Source organism: Macaca thibetana, chromosome 6 (assembly GCF_024542745.1).
Source record: "Macaca thibetana thibetana isolate TM-01 chromosome 6, ASM2454274v1, whole genome shotgun sequence".
Lineage (NCBI taxonomy): Eukaryota > Metazoa > Chordata > Mammalia > Primates > Cercopithecidae > Macaca > Macaca thibetana.
This window is the reverse complement of record NC_065583.1, coordinates 24086271-24104790: the sequence shown is the minus strand read 5'-3', so window position 1 is coordinate 24104790 and position 18520 is coordinate 24086271. Positions and strand designations below refer to the sequence as shown.

At 46.2% G+C, this 18520-nt stretch overlaps 2 protein-coding genes and 1 pseudogene across 3 annotated transcripts in view; 1 reads left to right on the top strand and 2 right to left on the bottom strand.

Moving 5' to 3' along the window:
- Positions 1-10913, bottom strand: part of MED7 (mediator complex subunit 7) — a 437050-nt gene extending 426137 nt beyond the window's left edge. Inside the window, exon 1 of the mRNA XM_050793961.1 lies at positions 10904-10913. The gene's annotated coding sequence lies outside the window, so the exon portion shown is untranslated. The remainder of the gene's footprint in view (positions 1-10903) is intronic.
- The window catches only part of ADAM19 (ADAM metallopeptidase domain 19), a 98905-nt gene extending 86721 nt beyond the window's left edge, over positions 1-12184 (bottom strand). For both annotated transcript variants that reach the window (XM_050793913.1, XM_050793912.1), the window contains exons 1-3: positions 11967-12184; positions 7432-7517; positions 895-965 (exon numbers count right to left, since the gene is read on the bottom strand). In XM_050793913.1, coding sequence (XP_050649870.1) covers positions 895-965; positions 7432-7517; positions 11967-12060 — 251 coding nt within the window. In that variant the 5' untranslated portion in view covers positions 12061-12184. The remainder of the gene's footprint in view (positions 1-894; positions 966-7431; positions 7518-11966) is intronic.
- A 3677-nt stretch (positions 12185-15861) lies between these two features.
- Positions 15862-15962, top strand: LOC126957733 (uncharacterized; annotated as a pseudogene).
- The last annotated feature ends 2558 nt before the right edge of the window (positions 15963-18520 follow it).

Below are 18520 nucleotides of genomic sequence, written 5' to 3'. Positions count from 1 at the left end.
TCCTTTTCTTGGCAGTGATGCATTTGATTACTCATTGGCTTCCAGGGGGTTGTGGAGGCTGCCAAGAGGAGACAGGCAGCTCTCCAAGCCATGCGGCCTTATCTGCGACGTCTGTGTGGCAAAACAAAAAGTGGGATGGTCGGTGGGGAAATACCAAAGGTTTTCAGAGTCCCTCGGCCAAGTGAGGAGAGCTCTTCACAGCTAAGTAGATGGGGAATGGCCAAAGAATGGGCCACAGACATAGTCATGCCTTGTGCCCATTCACCTCCTCCCTTAAATGAATCCAGATATGACTGCGTCTGATGGCCAATCAATGCACAAGTGCCTCTGAGTCAGGCTACCACCCAAGATGAATGGGGTTAGGAAGATGGAAGAGCCGGGCCCGACGAAGCCAGGAGACTGTTGACAATGCCCTATTGGCAAAATCTCAGATGCAGCTGACACAGAACACATGGAACGATCTGAGTCTGAGGCGCCAAGCCCCAGCACACCCCTGCTTTGCTCGCTCCTCTCTGCTGTTTTCCTCTAATTTCCTTCATTTCCTGCCACGCACTGGGCTGGCGCTAGTAAGGCAGCTGCCGAAGACCTCCGGTCCATCCACTCCCTTAATCTCACACATACACAGACCTCTGTGTGCCCACAGTGAACTCCAGGGACCCCTGAAATACTGCCTAAGGAAATTTTAGCAACACATTTAGCAGTCCAGCAATCTCACATCAAGTCAAGAGGCTGTGGAAAGCTTCATGACTTTGCAAGATGCTGCCTGAAAGGAACCAAGGACTGAGAGCTTGGGGTCACTCCATTAACTGCTTCCTTCCAGAACAGCGACACCTGCGTCCGGCATTGACACAGACTTTATTTGTTTCATTTTAGACAAAGGAGGAGTCCACTTACTCATTCTTCTCCAGGTCCAGGATCAGTTCTCGCCCCTCAGCCATTACCCTGAGCTCAGCTTTGAGTGGATGCTAAAAGCAACAACAAAATAATGTCAGTTCCTAAAACCCGGCACCCAGGCTCCCAGAGTCAGGCACAGCCTCTAGCACAGTGCTCAGACATTGATCCACAGGAAGTGAACGAGCAAAGGTCAATTGCATTTCCAGCCTACATGTAAAACGACCTCAATCCCAGAATGACCCAAATCCTTCCCCCATCTGCTTTCTCCTGAAAGGCATAGGGAAGAAACTCCAGGCTGCAATGTGGTGTAAGTGTATGTATGTGGTGCAGTGAAGGGAAACACTGGAAAACACAATCTCTAGCAGTAAATGTCCTGCAGAGTCAGATCTGGATTCAAGCGCTGGCTCTGACACCGGCAGCTGTGTGAAGTCAGACATGTTGCTTAGCCTCCCCACATCTCAGTTTCTTCATGTATGATACAGAGATAGTAATAGTCAATTTGATGGGGATCTTGTAAGGACTGAGTGAGATAATGAGCATAAATAATGTATCACAGTGCCCGGCACACGGCAAGCCATGATACATGTTGCCTATTATCTTGTAAAATACTAGGGAATCCTCTTCGTAGTGGGTGTTCTTATTTTATTTTGACTCTTAGTTTGGAAAACCCCAATCATCTCAGAGGAAGCAACTAAGAGATCCTCAAATTAAGGTTTTATAGGCCAAAAAGTAGATACATTTTACACATAAGCAGTTTGGTGGTGACTACAGGTGCTACACACCCAGAACGGATCACTTAACATATACCAGTGGTTGATAAGCACAAAAACTATGTTCAACATCACTAATAAACCACCTCTCTCCACCTCCAGAAAAAAAAAATTAATAATAAGGTACCTTGAAAAACATCAAAGTGCCAGAGGTTATCTAAAACTCTAAATCACAATGCACAATGCCCACTGTAAAGTGGGCACTTGCAATCCCTACCACTGAGAATTTAAACCGACGGCAACTCTCTGAAAGATAACATGACAGTATGCACCGAGAGTTTAAAAATGTTTAGACTTGGCCGGGCACAGTGGTACACGCCCGTAATCCCAGCACTTTGGGAGGCTGAGGCAGGCAGAGCAGGAGTTCGAGACCAGCCTGGCCAACATGGTGAAACCCTGTCTCTACCAAAAATACAAAAATTAGCCAGGCATGGGGTGGGCACCTGTGATCCCAGCTACTCAGGAGGCTGAGGCAATTGCTTGAACCTGGGAGGCGAAGGTTGCCGTGAGCTGAAATCGCGCCACTGCACTCCAGCCTAGGTGACAGAGCGAGACACTGTCTCAAAAAAAAAAAAAAAGTTTAGACTCAGGAATGTGAGGCTGTTTGAAAGGAATAAAAGGAGGCACAAGCAAAGGTTTGTATAGAAGGATATTTATTACTTATAATAATGAATAATGGGCTGGGAGCAGTGGCTCACGCCTGTAATCCCAGCACTTTGGGAGGCCGAGACGAGTGGATCACTTGAGGTCAAGAGTTCAAGACCAGCCTGATCAACATGGTGAAACCCCATCTCTACTAAAAATACAAAAATTAGCTGGGCATGGTGGTGCACACCTATAGTTCTAGCTGTTCAGGAGGCTGAGGCAGGAGAATCCCTTGAACCTGGGAAGCGGAGGTTGGGCCAAGATCATGCCACTGCACACTCCAGCCTGGGTGACAGAGCAAGACTCTGTCTCAAAAATAAATAAATAAATAAAATAAAAGTAATGAATAATGAAATGTAACCTAACTGTCCTAAATATAACCTGTTAGAGAATGGTTAAATAAATGATGATCCATTCATATGACAGAACACTGAATGATCATTAAAAGCAGCAACTTTAAGTAGTTGTTAAATTATTGACAAAATGTACACTATAATCGCTAGTCATAAAACCTCAAAATAAAACACTGAATGTTTTATTTAAATACACTTTGCAAAGGGAAAACTGTAAAGAGAAGTAAGCCTAAAGGTTACCATACTTACTCTAGGCAACAGGATCATGAGTTAATTTTGTTTTCTTCTGCACATCTTTCCACATTTTTATAGTTGCTTTCAGAGTTTAAGAAAATAACTTTTATTAATCTCTTTTTACCTTATTATTGTGGAAAATTTCAAAGAAATTTAAAAACCAAGTCATAATAAACCTCCATGCTTCAACAATTCAACTTAAGGCTACTGAACTGTTTTTGAAGAAATAAATTATTTATTTAAAAAAAGATATTTACATATTTAAAACAGAACAGATTCTTTGGAGTGTTTTAAACATAAGCTCTCTATTTTGGGACTAAGGAACTGACAACTTTTTTTTGAGACAGGGTCTTGCTTTGTTGTGCAGGCTGGAGTGCAGTTGCACAATCACAGCTCACTGCAGCCTCACCCTCCCAGGCTCAAGCATACTGAGTAGCTGGGACCACAGGTGCATGCCACCACACTGGGCTAATATTTTTAAATTTTTTGTAGATCCTGGGGTATTATCATGTTTCCAAGGGAGATCTTGAACTCCTGGGCTCAGGTGATCCTCCCAACTCAGGCTTCCAAAGTGTTGGTATTACAAGCGTGAGCCACCTCACCCAGTAGATAAATTCTTGAAGTCCCTTTCAATCCACAAAAGTCATTGCTAGAGTAGAGCTTCTAGCCCTTATAAGGTTGACCTGAAAGCTTAGTTCTTGCATGTCTGAGGAAGTAGGTCACCCGTTCTGCCACCTCTGGTTAGAGGCCTACCTCTTCTAAGCACATTCCCCTTCCTCGCTGCAAACCCCACTCTGCATTAGGATTTGGGCATTTCTGAGACTCTGAGGTCACCAAGGGCTCTAATGAGATCTAAACGTTCCGATCAAGGACTCTTGGTCAACCCTGACCATTGCCTAATTAATCGTATTACTTCATCTCAAGAAGGAACATTTCAAACCCACCGGAGTAGGAAGCTGGGGAGATGTTTGACCAATAACTTTCACTAAGAGATTCACTTCTCTGTTTGTCATGCCCTGATTCAGCTCTGCCAACACCTACTCTGGTTGCGGATCCTTTGCCACTTTATGGATTTTTTGAACCAGTGACCCGCGCAATCACACTGAGCATCAGGGACCCAGCTCCAAGAAGGCATTTAAGAAAGACCACACAGACCGGGCACGGTGGCTCACGCCTGTAATCCCAACACTTTGGGGGGCCGAGGCGGACGGATCACCAGAGGTCGAGAGTTCAAGACCAGCCTGACCAACATGGAGAAACCCTGTCTCTACTAAAAATACAAAATTAGCCAGGCATGGTGGCGGGTGCCTATAATCCCAGCTACTTGGGAGGCTGAGGCATGAGAATCGCTTGAACCCAGGAGGCGGAGGTTGCCAAGAGCCGAGATCACACCATTGCACTCCAGCCTGGGCAACAAGAGCGAAACTCCGTCTAAACAAAACAAAACAAAACAAAACAAAAAAAGAAAGAAAGGCCACATAGCAACAGAGCTACAGCGATTCCCTCATCCAAGAGGTAGGTAACCATGTATGTCACTGCCCCCACAGAAAATGAATACTGCCCCAAATCAAAGCACTATCACCCCTCCCGCAAAGAGACACAAGCTGCAGCAGGAGTAGTAATCTTTTTTTTTTTTTTTTTAATTGAGACAGAGTCTTGCTCTGTCACCCAGGCTAGAGTGCAGTGGCCCAATCTTGGCTCACTGCAAACTCCACCTCCCAGGTTCAAGCCATTCTCGTGCTCAGCCTTCCAAGTAGCTGGGATTACAGGTGCGCACCACCATGCCTGGCTAATTTTTGTAATTTTAGTAGACGGGCTTTCTCTGTGTTGGCCAGGCTGGTCTCGAACTCCTGACCTCAGGTGATCATCTCGGCCTCCCAAAGTGCTGGGATTACAGGGCATGAGCCACCTCACCCCACCAGGAGTAGTAATCTTTATTTTTATATGGGTGATCCAAAAATAATTCTCTCTATTCTGGAAGGTGCTCGGGCACCGATATTTAAAAAAGGATGCTCCCTTTTTCTATGAGGCATTTCAAGCAAAACAACGAAACTGCATTTTAAGGATCTATGAAGCTTTTCTGTCCAGTTCTACTGATAAGCTTTTCTGATGAAACTCCACCCTGTATTAAGAAGAGGCACCATCAGCTCTCCTCTCCCAGAAAGTACAGGGAGCTGACCCACCATTTATCCCTCTCCTAGGGATGGTTTAAAAATTCTCTCTCCTTCAGTCTAGATTAAATAGATCTTCAGCTCCATAGGGTATCGGAAATCTGTCCTATATTTGCATTCCCCTTAAGATCTAGTATAATATTTAGTATACAGTATAAGTATTCAGTCAATGTTTAATGAATGTGAGCTTTAAGTCAGTGGTGAGAAAAAGTGAAGAAAAAAATGTTCAGTGAGTGAATTAATTACATAAATGAGAATGAGAGGCCCAAGTGAAATCCAGCCTCTAGTCTCTCTCTCTTTGACATTCATTCATTTATTCATTCAACAAATATTTATGGTGCCAGGCACTATGCTGACTATTCCTATAGAATATAATGACCCATATGCTGGGCAGACAATGGTTGGGAACAAAGACAGGATCTGGTCCTCTGCTTTGTTCTCAGGCCCTTCCTGAGGATGCCCAGCATCCACATCTGGAGAGAACAAAGAAGCCTCTATAAAAAGTAGCAGGTCCATTCCTCAGGCAGTATGAATAGGTTGCAATACCCAAGATCTTAATTGTGAAAAGTAATTTGCTCTAGGACGACCATCCATTAATTTGTCAAGACTTTTCCTGAAGCTATTTTCAGCATCTCCTACTTTTTGATGAAATGAATTCCATGTGTTCACTGCCTTTAGGACAAAATGTTACTTGTTTTTATTTGTCCTGATTTTTTTTTTTTTTTTTTGAGATAGGATCTTGCATTGTCACTCAGACTGGAGGACAGTGATGCGACCATATCTTACTATAACCTCAAACTCCTGGGCTCAGGCGATCGTCCCACCTCAGCCTCCAGAGTAGCTGGGACTACAACACACACCGCTAGGACTAGCTAATTTTCTTTCTTTCTTTCTTTCTTTTTTTTTTTTTTTTTTAAATAGAGATAGGATCTCAGTATGTTGCCCCAGGCTGGTCTTAAATTTCTGGCCTCAAATGATCCTCCTGCCTCAGCCTCCCAAAGTGCTGGGATTACAGGCTTGAGCCACCGCACTTGGCCTGTCCTAAAATTTACACTGTTAGGTTCCCTTGGTAAATCCAAGTTGGAGCCTTTTTGGACATGTCTGTATTATCCTGGCCAGAGCTTCAAGGATCCTGGACGTTGCTGCTTTCCATTTATCTTTCCAGATTCAACAGCCACAATGTCTGCAGCCTTTCCTGACACATCTCTTTCCTGCTGTAATCTTGCTCCAATATGTTGCCCAATAAATCACAAATCGTTTTAACCCAAAGAGATCTTAGAAAACAACCCCTCTCCCCAGCTTTCTTTTCTCCTTATTCTCTCTAAGCACTGCTTTATAAATGAGGAAAATCCACCACTTCAGCAAGTGGCAGGTCACATAGCTGGTTACTGGCACACAACAACCACATCTTCCTTTCCTGCTCTTTCATGTCTCACTTGGGCTGCAATAACCAAAATCACAGTGGGGCACAGTAGCTGACGCCTGTAATCCCAACACTTTGGGAGGCCGAAGTGGGGGATCACTTGAGGTCAGGAGTTCGAGACCACCCTGGACAACATGGTGAAACCCCGTCTCTACTAAAAAATACAAAAATGTGCCTGGCTTCGCAGCGCACACATGTAATCTCAGCTACTCCGGAGGCTGAGGCATGAGAATCACTTGAACCTGCCAGGCAGAGGTTACAGTGAGCCGAGATCATGCCACTGCACTCTAGCCTGTGCGGCAGAGTGAGACTCTGTCAAAACAAACAAACAAACAAAATAAAAACACACACAAAAACAAAAAACAGAACCACAAAGAATATTCTAGATGCACAGGTCCTCTCTGCAAGAACAGGACAGTGTGTTTTGTTTTGTTCCCAATCTCTTTGATAAAGCCTATGCATTTCCCTGGTGTTCTGGCCAGGGGAGCCTACTGGATTGTAAGATACATTCCCCAGTACTAGGTCTCTACCCTGCCTCTGATTAAAATAGTTTATATTATTATCCTTTTTCTCTCCAAGTACATTATTCCTTCAAGAAAATGAAGTATGTACTATGCAGAGCAAAAATAACAATGACAATATTTAATGAATTCCAATCAAGACTAAGTGACTTCTGTGACACCAACACATTTGCACTTAGCTTGTGTCAGCATTAATGTGAATTTTCATTTCCTCAACTAATAGCATTTGGAAGTGTTCTAGAAGTTTGTCATACGAAGAAGGAAAGTCCCGTCTGTGATATCCAAAATGGGCACCCAGAGGATAGAATGGGCCGGAAACAGAACTAATAGTGATGACTGGGATTCTAAGAAAGTTGAGTAGGTAGCCCAAACCTCAGTTGTCAACTCCTGCCAATGTAAATGAGGTCTTTTGAGTCTTACCTTTTCTCTCACGGGGCTTTCTGGAGTCTTCCACTGAGGTATGATTAGTTCATGCTGCAGCTTGGGGCTGCCTTCCCCACTTCCTCCTGCCAAGACAAGATGCAAAACCATTGGAATCCCAGACCTCTATACCCCAGTTAAGCCACACATGCACTGTCTGTGAGCTGCCCCTGCACTGGGTCATTAGAAGACTTGCTGGATTTCAGGCTCTTGGCACTTCCTAGGAACTAGGCACTCTAGGGGTCGGTGATACTGTAGTAAATAGGACACATGAGGTCTCTGTACTTGTAAAGTCTACCTTCTAGAGGTGGGAGACAGACAATGAACAACTGTTCTCAGATGGTGCTAAGTACCCTGAAGAAAATAAGTTGGGGTCATGGTATAAAGAGACATCTAGCAGGGGGTGCCTATTTGAAACAGGATGATCAACTTAGATGGCATTTGAGTCCTGAGGGGCCAGAAGGCAGCCACGCAAAAACTTGGGGGAAGAGTGCCCCAGGTAGAGGAAATAGCAAGTGCAATGGCCCTGCCTGAGCAGAAGTGAACTTGGCCTGTTGAAGGAACAAGCATAAGGTAGGGGGCAGCTAGTAAATGAAAGAGGAAGTTGGTATGAGATATGGTCAGCAAGGCAGCCCTGGGTCTGATAATGCAGAGACCATGGGGAGTGTCTGGATTTTCTTATAAATAGACTTGGAAGGCACTGGGTGTTTTAAATACAGAGCAATATGATCTGTGTTAAGTTTAAAAAAGATCACTCTGCCTGCATGGTGGAGAATGGGGGTGGGGTGAGGCAGAGCGGCGAGAGTGAGAGCAGAAGCAGGAAGGCCAGGCTAGAGATATGCTGGAGCCCTGGTGAGAGATGATGGTGGCTCAGATTAGAATGACATCAGTGGAGAGGAATGAAGCGGTGGGATTCTGGGCATATTCTGGAGGTCAAGCCCATGAATATTGCTCCCGTGGAGCTTTAGTTTTCTTGCCTGTAAATTGAAGACAATGATCCTACCTGCCCATCTCACAGCTTTATGGTGGAAAGTCAATATCCAATGTCAACCTCCTACTTGGCAGAGCATCGTTACATTAATTGGAGCTTCCTAATGGCAAGTTTGCATTTGTATTCCACTTTCTACTTCCCAAATCTCTCTCCCAAACCAGTTCTCCTTCATGCTTAGGGCAACCCTGGGAAGTAGGAAGTAGGAGTCCTGTTTTGCAAGAAAGAGAATGTAAACTACAGGAGAGGTTTGTTCAGGGCGCTGCAGAACTCAAATACTGGCTGCAGACCATCTTAATAAAATGTTAATTTCCCAACACCTAAACAGACTGGTCTCCGTAGTGCTCCTGGGAATGAGGCTGAGGACTCCAAAATCTATTCTGTCTAAACTAACTACATCAATCATACAGAATATGAGTGATAAAAAGACAGCCATAGTTGTTCTGTTAGAGTGGTGATTGTGAGTAATTATTAACATTCCCTTCAGAATACCAATATAATGCACTTGCAGTCAACATGGATTTTAAAAATAATCTCATTGGACCAATGCCAATTCATCAGACAGGCAAATATTAGAAACAATGCATTCATATATTTATCAAATATTTTCTGAGTACTTAACTATGTGCCAAGTACCATGCTATGAAGAGGTGCTTAATATTCATGGAGGAACAAGATAAGCATACAGCAGGAATGGCAGGAATGGTGGCTCACACCTGTAATCTCAGCACTTTGGAGGTCTGAGGTGGGTGGATCACCTGAGGTCAGGAGTTTGAGACTAGCCTGGCCAACAAGGTGAAACCCTGTGTCTACTAAAAATATGAAAATTAGCTGGGTGTGGTGGTGCATGCCTGTAATCCCAGCTACTCAGGAGGCTGAGGCATGAGAATCCCTTGAATCTGGGAGGCCAAGATTGCGCCACTGCACTCCAGACTGAGCGACAGAGAGAGACTCCATCTCAGAGAAAAAAATAAAAAAAGACAAGCATCGCCCTTGCCCTGGTGGCTCTGATAAGCCTAGATTATTTTAAATGAAAAGGAATTCTATAATATTTAATGGAACATTTAATTGAATTAAATGATATCTATGATTGTAAAAAAATAGTGAAAGCAATCTACAAAAGAGGAACACAGTACATGTCAAGAAAAGGTCTCCAAAACTTGGAAATAAGGCAAAGAGCAAGCTAGATGTCTTCTCAATGTCATATCGGAGCATTGTTTAACAGACCCATCCATGGATCATTGCATTATCTAGGGGAATGTACCATTGACTTTTTATTTACCAGTGATTAAAGGCTATACTCTGTGAAGTTATATAATCTCTATATATCTATAGATTTCTGTCTGACAGAGATGTAAGTGATTTCAGCATAGTAGAAAGATAACCTGGCCAGGCACAATGGCTCACACCTGTAATCCTAGCACTTTAGGAGGCCTAGGCGGGTGGATCACCTCAGGTCAGGAATTCCAGACTAGCCTGGCCAACATGGTGAAACCTCATTTCTACTAAAAATACAAAAACTAGCCGGGTGTGGTGGCACATGCCTGTAAGCCCAGCTACTCAGGAGGCTGAGGCTGAGGCAGGAGAATCGCTTGAACCCAGGAGGCAGAGATTGCAGAGAGCCCAGATCCTGCCACTGCACGCCAGCCTGGGCAACAGATAGAGACGAAAAGAAAAGAAAAAAGAAAAGAAAAGAAAAGAAAAGAAGAAACGAAAGAGGGAAATTAAAAAAGAAAGGAAACCAAGAATTATGGTTTTGCTTCATGGGGCATCCACCATTTCTGCATCTGTCCTGGGTCACAGGATTTCAACATTCTTTCTCCAATGCTTGTATCACCCCTTTCTAATGCTCCCTGAATCAGCTTTACTGTCCTGTTTGCTACCTCATTAATGAGTTGAATCAATCTTGGCCGCATTTGTATGAGTCGTGTTTTTAACTTTTGAAAACTTTGTATAGAGTCATTAAAATCATGTTTTCCAGAGAATTTAATGATGTGGAAAATGCTCATGGTGTGAAGTGAAAAATGCAAGACAGGAAACTGTACTTATGGTATGGTTCCAATTTTATCAATATATATTCATAAGAACACACAAAGAATGGGGAGGGGAAAAATATCAATAGCAACTGTGGATTTGGGGGTTGCAGATCATTTTATTTCTTTTACACTTTTCATTATTTCCCAGATACTCTACAGCAAGTGGTCTCCAAGGACTTAGAACTCAGAGAAGGCGCCTGTGCTAGGAGCAGTAACTTGCTTCCCTTGTCTTTCTTCATGCTTTTCTCCTGAACTAAGCACTGACACAGGCCTGGTGCTACCCTCGAACCTCCTGTGCCTCAGTTTCCCCTTCGGTACAATAGCTCAAAGGGCGGTTCCTTTGAGTTCTTTGGGAGGACCGCCCGACCTTGGCCCCTGGAAGTTCCAAACTGTCGGAAGAGCTCTCAGCCTCTGGGTTTGAGGCCTCTCGGGGGTCCAGCCAGCCCACCCCCGCCCCGCCGGTGCTCGCTTTATTTGAAAACGCTGACTCTTGGTCCCCCAGGCAGCAGTCTGGAGTCAGCCCAGCCCGTCTGCAGCGGTGGAGCCAGGGCTAAGCCTTCTCCGGTCATAATGACAGAACGCGGGCACAGCCCCCCGGGACCATTCCTTCCGCGAAATCTGCGCAGAGCCCCGGAGGGATGGGAGGGGGTTGGTGTCTGGGAAACTAGTCGTGAGAAACACGGACATCACCCGGCATCTAAGCTGGAAACATCCAGTCCGACCCCTTCGCTTCACAGAAGGGGAAATTGAGGACCAAAGAAGGCGGCCGTCGGGTTGGCGTGGAAAGAGAGCCCTGGTTTACAGTGCCACCGCGGACCTCAACCCGTAGCGTGGCCATGGGCAAGTCCTTTCCCTTTTGTGGGCCTCAGTTTCCCCATCTGTGAAATGGGTGCGTTTGACTTGGCCTTCGGTAGGGCTCCTGCCTGCTCAGGGATCCGAAGTGTACGGCTGGAGATACACAGCGAGCCATCCCCCAGCCAAAGCCACCACAGTCTCCCGCGGGCATTTTATGTCCTACCCCACCAGTGTGGCAGGCACCGAGCCTGGTCCCAGGAAGCCGCTCCCAGGCCACATGGGCAGGGCGCTCGGGATGCTCTGCGCTGGCGAGTGCAGCGGGCGGTAGAGAGAAAGACAGAGAGAGAGGCGGAGCGGACACGAGGGACCGTGAGAAAACGGAGGAGGATAAGCCGCGAGAACGGCGGAAAGAGAAGCCAAAAGCAGAAAAACAGAGGAAGGAGAAGGCGAGAGGGGAAGGCAAGCCCCTGAACCGACCCGCTGTTTTCTGGCTGTGCCAGGTTTCCCCGACCTCCGCCACCACCCAGGGCGCACAACGTGGGAACAAAGCCCGGGCTCCCAGGCTGGAGGCGGCGGGGGCACAGGCCCCGCAGAGTTGCGGGAGGCGCAGGGGTCGCGGTCCCAGCGCTCCGGACCCGCAGGGCGACTCCCAGGTCTCCGGGCCACCCAGATCTCCGGGCCACCCAGCCTCCATCTCCCAGCGCCTGGCCACTTACTTGTCCATCCAGGCTCCCGCGCCGCCCGCGGCCGGAGGAGCTGCAGGGCGAGCGCCAGCAAGCAGAGCCGGGCGGCGCCTGCGCCCCCTGGCATGGTGGCGGCGGCCCTCAGCGCTCGGCGCTCACACGCCCTCAGCCATGCCTGCCTCCGGCCCGGCGGCGGTGGAGGCGCGTCTGGAACCCCCCGGCTCGCCCCGCGCCTCCCCACCCGGCTCCCAGCCCTCAGCCGAGACGCTCCGCCCCCAGCCCCGCGGGGCTCCGCCAGGGGATGGAGGAGGGGAGGCTCCCGCCCGGAGGGGGCTGGAGGGAGCGGCCGGGGAGGAGCTGGCGAGACTCGGGGGAGCAGGGCTGGCTCAGGTGAGGGAGACCGCGGGGAAGGGAGAATCCGAGCCCCCAAGGAGGAGGGATTCGAGGTGGACTCGGCCCGTAGAGGGTCGGGGACTCGGGCTTCTAGGAGTTAAACTGGACCCCTCTCCGCACAGCGATCCGTTTACTGTCCCGCACTGTGCCAGACGCCTTGGGTGACACTCAGAGGAGACTCACCCAGTGCCGTGCCCCAGAGGCCGCCACTCTCGTAGGCAGGCTCAGAAAGAGTTAACCCAACCACCAGGCACAAAGAACTAAGCGCTCTATGGACTTTTTTTTTTTTTTTTTTTTTTTTTTTTTTTTTTTTTTTTGCAGGACGCAAATCCAGGAGCCATTCCTTCTGCCTGGGAGGAGGGAGTGGTGAAGACCAGAGGAATCCCAGAGGAGAAGACATCTGAGATCGGGAGGAGAAATGGAACATCAGGCGGAGGAAACAGCCCAGACAATCGCACTGGGACGTGAAAACCCTTGGGCTGCATTGGGGGAGAAAACCAGAATTGGGGATAGTTAGGGTTTTGGAGGGAAACGCAGGGAGGTGAAACCAAAAATAATAATAATTACTGTTACTTATTGAGGACTTGCTATGTACTAGAATAAGAAAATCATGATAGCTAAGACCGATAAAACGCTGTGTCAAACACTGTCTTCAGCACCTTACACATATTCACTTATTTAATCGAAGAAAATAACTTTTATTATCCAGGGACTCTGCAGACGTTATCTCTTTTCATTAGCCCAATAATCCCATGGGGTGGGTACTAGTACTATCCCTGTTTTAGAAATGAGGAAATCAAACCTGAGAGGCTAAACCACTTGTCCAAGGTTACACAGCTAATGCCAGCGCCTGGATTCAAACCCACATCCGTCTAACTCCAGAGCCTGATGCAACACACCTTATTTTCCAGGTGGGGAAACTGATAATGAGAGAGAAATGACTTGCTTAAGATCCCTTAGCAAGTTTTAGCAAAGCCTCATTCTAGAAACCCAGTCTCAAACCTCACCCTTTTTCTGAGCCTCTTTAGTCAAACCCAGGTTGACTAGAGAAGTGCTGTGTGTCAGAGAGGGCGAGGCACTCCTGAAGATGATGGATAGGCAGGTCTATCAAACCCTACTCATGGGCACCCATGAGGGAAATAAAAGATGTGGTTCTGGCCATTAATGTCGTTTGGGACTCCGTTAGTCTCCTCCAGCTGCTGTAAAATTTGTATCTTTCTGTGAACCCAAAATATGTGAGATAGGTCTCAGTCAATTTAGAAGGTTAATTTTGCCAGGGTTAAGAACGTGCTGGTGACACAGCCTCAGGACGTCCCAACACGTGCCCAGGGTGGTCGGGGTACAGCTTCCTTTTATATATTTTGGGGAGACATGAGACATCAATCAATATGTGTAGGATGTACATTGCTTCCGGGTCCGGTAAGGTGAGAAAACTCCAAGCTACAGAAGGGGTGGTGCTTCCAGGTTATAAGTAGATAAGAAACAGAAGAGGTTACATTCTTTTGAGTCCTTGATCAACCTTCCGCTGAATACACAATTTAGTCTAGCTCAGTGAATCTGCATTTTTACATAAACAATAGGGCAGAAGAAGCAATCAGATATGCATTTGTTTCCCGCGAGCCTCAGAGGGATGACTTTAAGTTCTGTCTGTCCTTTGTCCACAAGGAATTTCCTTGTGTGAAAATTGTGAGGAAGGTATAGAGCTGTTTACCTTTGTAGCTATCTTATTTAAGAATAAAATGGTGTCCTGGCGCTGTGGCTTATGCCTCTAATCCCAGCACTTTGGGAGGCCAAGGCGGACAGATCACCTGAGGTCAGGAATTAGAGACCAGTCTGACCAATGTGGCAAAACCCTGTCTCTACTAAAAATACAAAAAAATTAGCGGGGCGTGGTGGCGCACCTGTAATCCCAGCTACTCAGGAGGCTGAGGCAGGAGATCGCTTAAACCTCGGGGAAGTGGAGGTTGCAGTGAGCCAAGATCATGCCACTGCACTCCAGCCTGGGCAACAGAGTGAGACTCCATTTCAAAAAAAAAAAAAAGAAAGAAAGAAAAGAATAAAATGGGAAGCAGGTTTGCCTGACATTGTTCCCAGCTTAACTTTTCCCTTGGCTTAGTGATTTGGGAGTCCTAAGATTTATTTTCCTTTTACACTTCTCACATGCAGAATACATTCACCCCATCCCAGCAGCCCAAACATCTTCACTCATTCCAGCGTTAATTCTAAGTCTGAAGTGTCTAAATTTCATCTGTATTAGATATGGGTGAGACTTGAAGTTTGAGTCATCCTGAGGCAAAATTCCTCTCAGCTTCCAAATACAATGTGGTGGGACAGGCATAGGATAGACGTGCTGATTCCAAAAGAGAGATGCTGAAAAGAACAAGGTGACAGGTCCCCAAAAGTGCAAAATCTAGCAAGGCAAATTCCATCAGATCTTAAAGTTCTTCAACAATCCTCTTTGGCTGGATGTTCTGCCCTGTAGGCCCACCGGGTCAGCAGTGTCACCCCCACAGCACTAGGCAGTGGCCAGCACCATAGCTCTTTGCCACAGTCCCCTACCCCAAGGCACTGGGCAGGGGCAGCCTGGCCTGCTTAAGAGAAGGAGACTCCACTCTTTCACTCCCTACCTCCCCAGCAGCCCGCTGTGGTGGGAGTGGCAACCCTGATGATCTGTGAATCATTTTTCTTAAAGAATGAAGCAAGCGGTATTATCCTGTCCTATAGAACAAAATTCTAAAAGCCTTCCTTTGTTTCATCCTGTCTTTACTCCTTTGGGTCTAAACTGGCAATGTCTTTGCTGGTAAAACCCATCTCTATTTCTAGCTTCTAATGAGATGGCTGATTAGCTCCGTGGGTTATTGTCCATCCACACCCTTAGTGTTCTCTCCAGAAAATCCTTTTTCATGTTTTACAAGATGAATAGGCCGATAATTTTCCAAATCTTCAAGTTCTGTTTCCTTTTTGCTTAGCAATTCCTTCCATTTATCTCCGTCCACTCACATTTTACGTAAGTACCAAGGAGAAGCCAGGCCTCATCTTCAACACTTTGGAAATCTCTGCCGCTAAATATTTAAGTTCATCACTTGCAATTTCTACTTTCCACAAAACACTAGAACACAATTGGTGGTGGAGAAAACACAAACTCAAAGTGCTTTTTCCTTTTCTCTCACTCAACACAACAACAATCAACAGAGAAGACTTCTGTGATCAAAGACGTGGGGGCTTTCCCCACACACCAAGCAGCAATCAATTCAGACACTACCCACCTACAGATCGCATCAGATCCCACAGGTTGAGGGCTCAGTTTCCAAGATTGGGCCCCCTTCAGACACCAGTCACAAGTCTGGGCTTCCAGAACTTCTGACCGACTGACTTCCAATTGGGGTTCCAGGACACCTCTTTGGGTTTAATTAATTTACTGGAGCAGCTCACAGAACTCAGGGAAGCACTTGTTTACATAAACCCAGCAAGGCCTGTGTCTTCAGATTCTTCTTGACCTCTCTGTGCAACATTCCTTCCTCAAGAGTAGAGGGCAGCTTGCTTCAGCACTACGTCTATTAAATTGGAAAGATACAGAGATTAGCCTGGCTCCTGTGCAAGGATAACATGAAAATTCATGATGCATTCTATATATTAAAAGTAAAAAATAAAGAGTATAGGGCAGGCTCCTCTCTGCAGTGAGAGCCTATGACCCACAATTAGATTATAGTCCTGCTGTAGGCAGGTGAAGGAAGGGCAGAAAAAGGTCAGATTCTGTTTCCTGACACCTGTTTCTGAGACCTAAAGTGCCCCAATATCACAACCAAAGACTATAACAAGGGCTATGGGAGTTATGAGCCAGGAAACATGGATGAAAACCAATATACATATATATCATAATATCACAGCAATTCAGCTGAACCCTTTGCCATGTTATAAGTAGTACTGGGGTTCAGAAACCAGTATCCCAAGATATGGCACTTTGACACATTAAACTAAAGAAGGCTTCACGTCTCTTTGACCTTTCCCCACACTCTCCTGTCTCTCAATCCTTCGTCTCTCCCAAAGCACAGGATGAAGTTGTTCTCTGAAGTTCCCTTATCTGCCTAAAGTCTGGACCTGCCAAAGAAGACACCAACTGTCTCGGGTGCCTTCCCTGTGTTTTCATTAGCTGCATTCATATCGCAGGAAGACTGGAGTCTGTCAACACACCTGAACAGACTTTTGTCACAAACCATTGTCAGGTCTGTGGGCCAAAAGACTCTGTCCTAGGCCATTGTATGTTCTTCAGGCCCACCGAATTCCCCTAAAAATCATGTACTATCCCCCTAAAATCATCCACACTTCCCTATCTCCCTTTCCCCTAAGAAGTAGGGTGTATAAACATCCGTACCCCAATGGGATATTGGACAGTCACTCTGTGATTCTCTCCCATGCATGCTAATAAATGTGTATGCATTGTCTCCAGTTAATCTGCCTTTTGTGAGTTGATTTTTTGCTGAAACTTCAGAGGGCAAAGGGGAAGTTTTCTCTTAGCCCCTACACAAGAATCACCTTTCCTCCAGTTTCCAATAACATGTTCCTCATTTCCATCATAGACCTCACCAGAATAGCTCTTAATATTCATGTTTCTACTAATATTCTGTTCCTGATGATATATGCGTTCTCCAAGATGACAGAAGCTTTCTCTACAGGTCTCCTCCTGTCTCCCTGAGCCCTGGTCAGAATCACCTTTAACATCTACACTTCTTTTTTTTTTTTTTTTTTTTTTTTTTAAATTATACTTTAAGTTCTAGGGTGTATGTGCACAATGTGCAGGTTTGTTACATATGTATACATGTGCCATGTTGGTGTGCTGCACCCATTAACTCGTCATTTACATTAGGTATATCTCCCAATGCTATCCCTCCCCCCTACCCTCTCTCCACAATAGGCCCTGGTGTGTGATGTTCCCCTTCCTGTGTCCAAGAGATCTCACTGTTCAATTCCCACCTACGAGTGAGAGCATGCGGTATTTGGTTTTCTGTTCTTGTGATAGTTTGCTGAGAATGATGGTTTCCAGCTGCATCCATATCCCTACAAAGGACACGCACTCATCCTTTTTTATGGCTGCATAGTATTCCATGGTGTAAATGTGCCACATTTTCTTAATCCAGTCTGTCACTGATGGACATTTGGGTTGATTCCAAGTCTTTGCTATTGTGAATAGTGCCGCAATAAACATATGCGTGCTACATCTACACTTCTATCAATAGTCCTTCAAAGCAATCTTGGCTTTTTCTAGCATGCACCTCAAAGCTCATCCAGCCTTTACCCATTACTCGGATCCAAACTCACTTCCGCATTTTTAGGTATTTTGTTATAGCATAGCTGACTTCTCAGTATCAAAACCTGTATTCGTCTGCTAAGGCTGCCAAAACAAAATACCACAAACTGGTGGCTTAAACAACAGATTTTTTTTTTTTTTTTTTTTTTTTTTTTTGAGACAGAGTCTCTCTCTGTTGCCCAGGCTGGAGTGCAGTGGTGCAATCTTAGCTCACTACAACCTCTACCTCCCAGGCTCAAGCGATCCTTCTGCTTCCCGAGTAGCTAGGACTATAGGTGCACACCACCACACCTGGCTAATTTTTGTTGAGATGGGATTTTGCCATGTAGACGAGGCTGGTCTCAAACTCCTGGGCTCAAGCAATCCTCCCTCCTCAGCCTCCCAAAGTGCTGGGATTATGGGCAAGAGTGACCACACCCGGCCAGAAATTTATTTTCTCACCGTTCTGGGGGTTAGAAGTCCAAGCTCAAGCTCCCATCAGGCTTGCTTTCTGGCAAGGCCTCTGTTCCTGGCCTGTAGAATGGTCACCTCCTCACTGTGCTCTCACATGGCCTCTTCTCTGCACATTCAGTGAGACAGAGAGAGAGTGGAGGGGATGGGTCTCTTCCTCTTATTATTTTATTTTATTTTATTTTTGAGATGAAGTCTTGCTCTGACACCCCGGCTGGAGTACAGTGGCACAATCTCAGCTCACTGCAACCTCCACCTCCCAGGTTAAACAATTCTCCTGTCTCAGCCTCCCAAGTAGCTGGGATTACAGGTGTGTACCACCACGCCCAGCTAATTTTTTGTACTTTTAGTAGAGATGGGATTTCACCATGTTGGCCAGGGTGGTCTCGAACTCCTGACCTCAAGTCATTCACCCGCCTCAGCCTCCCAAAGTGCTGGG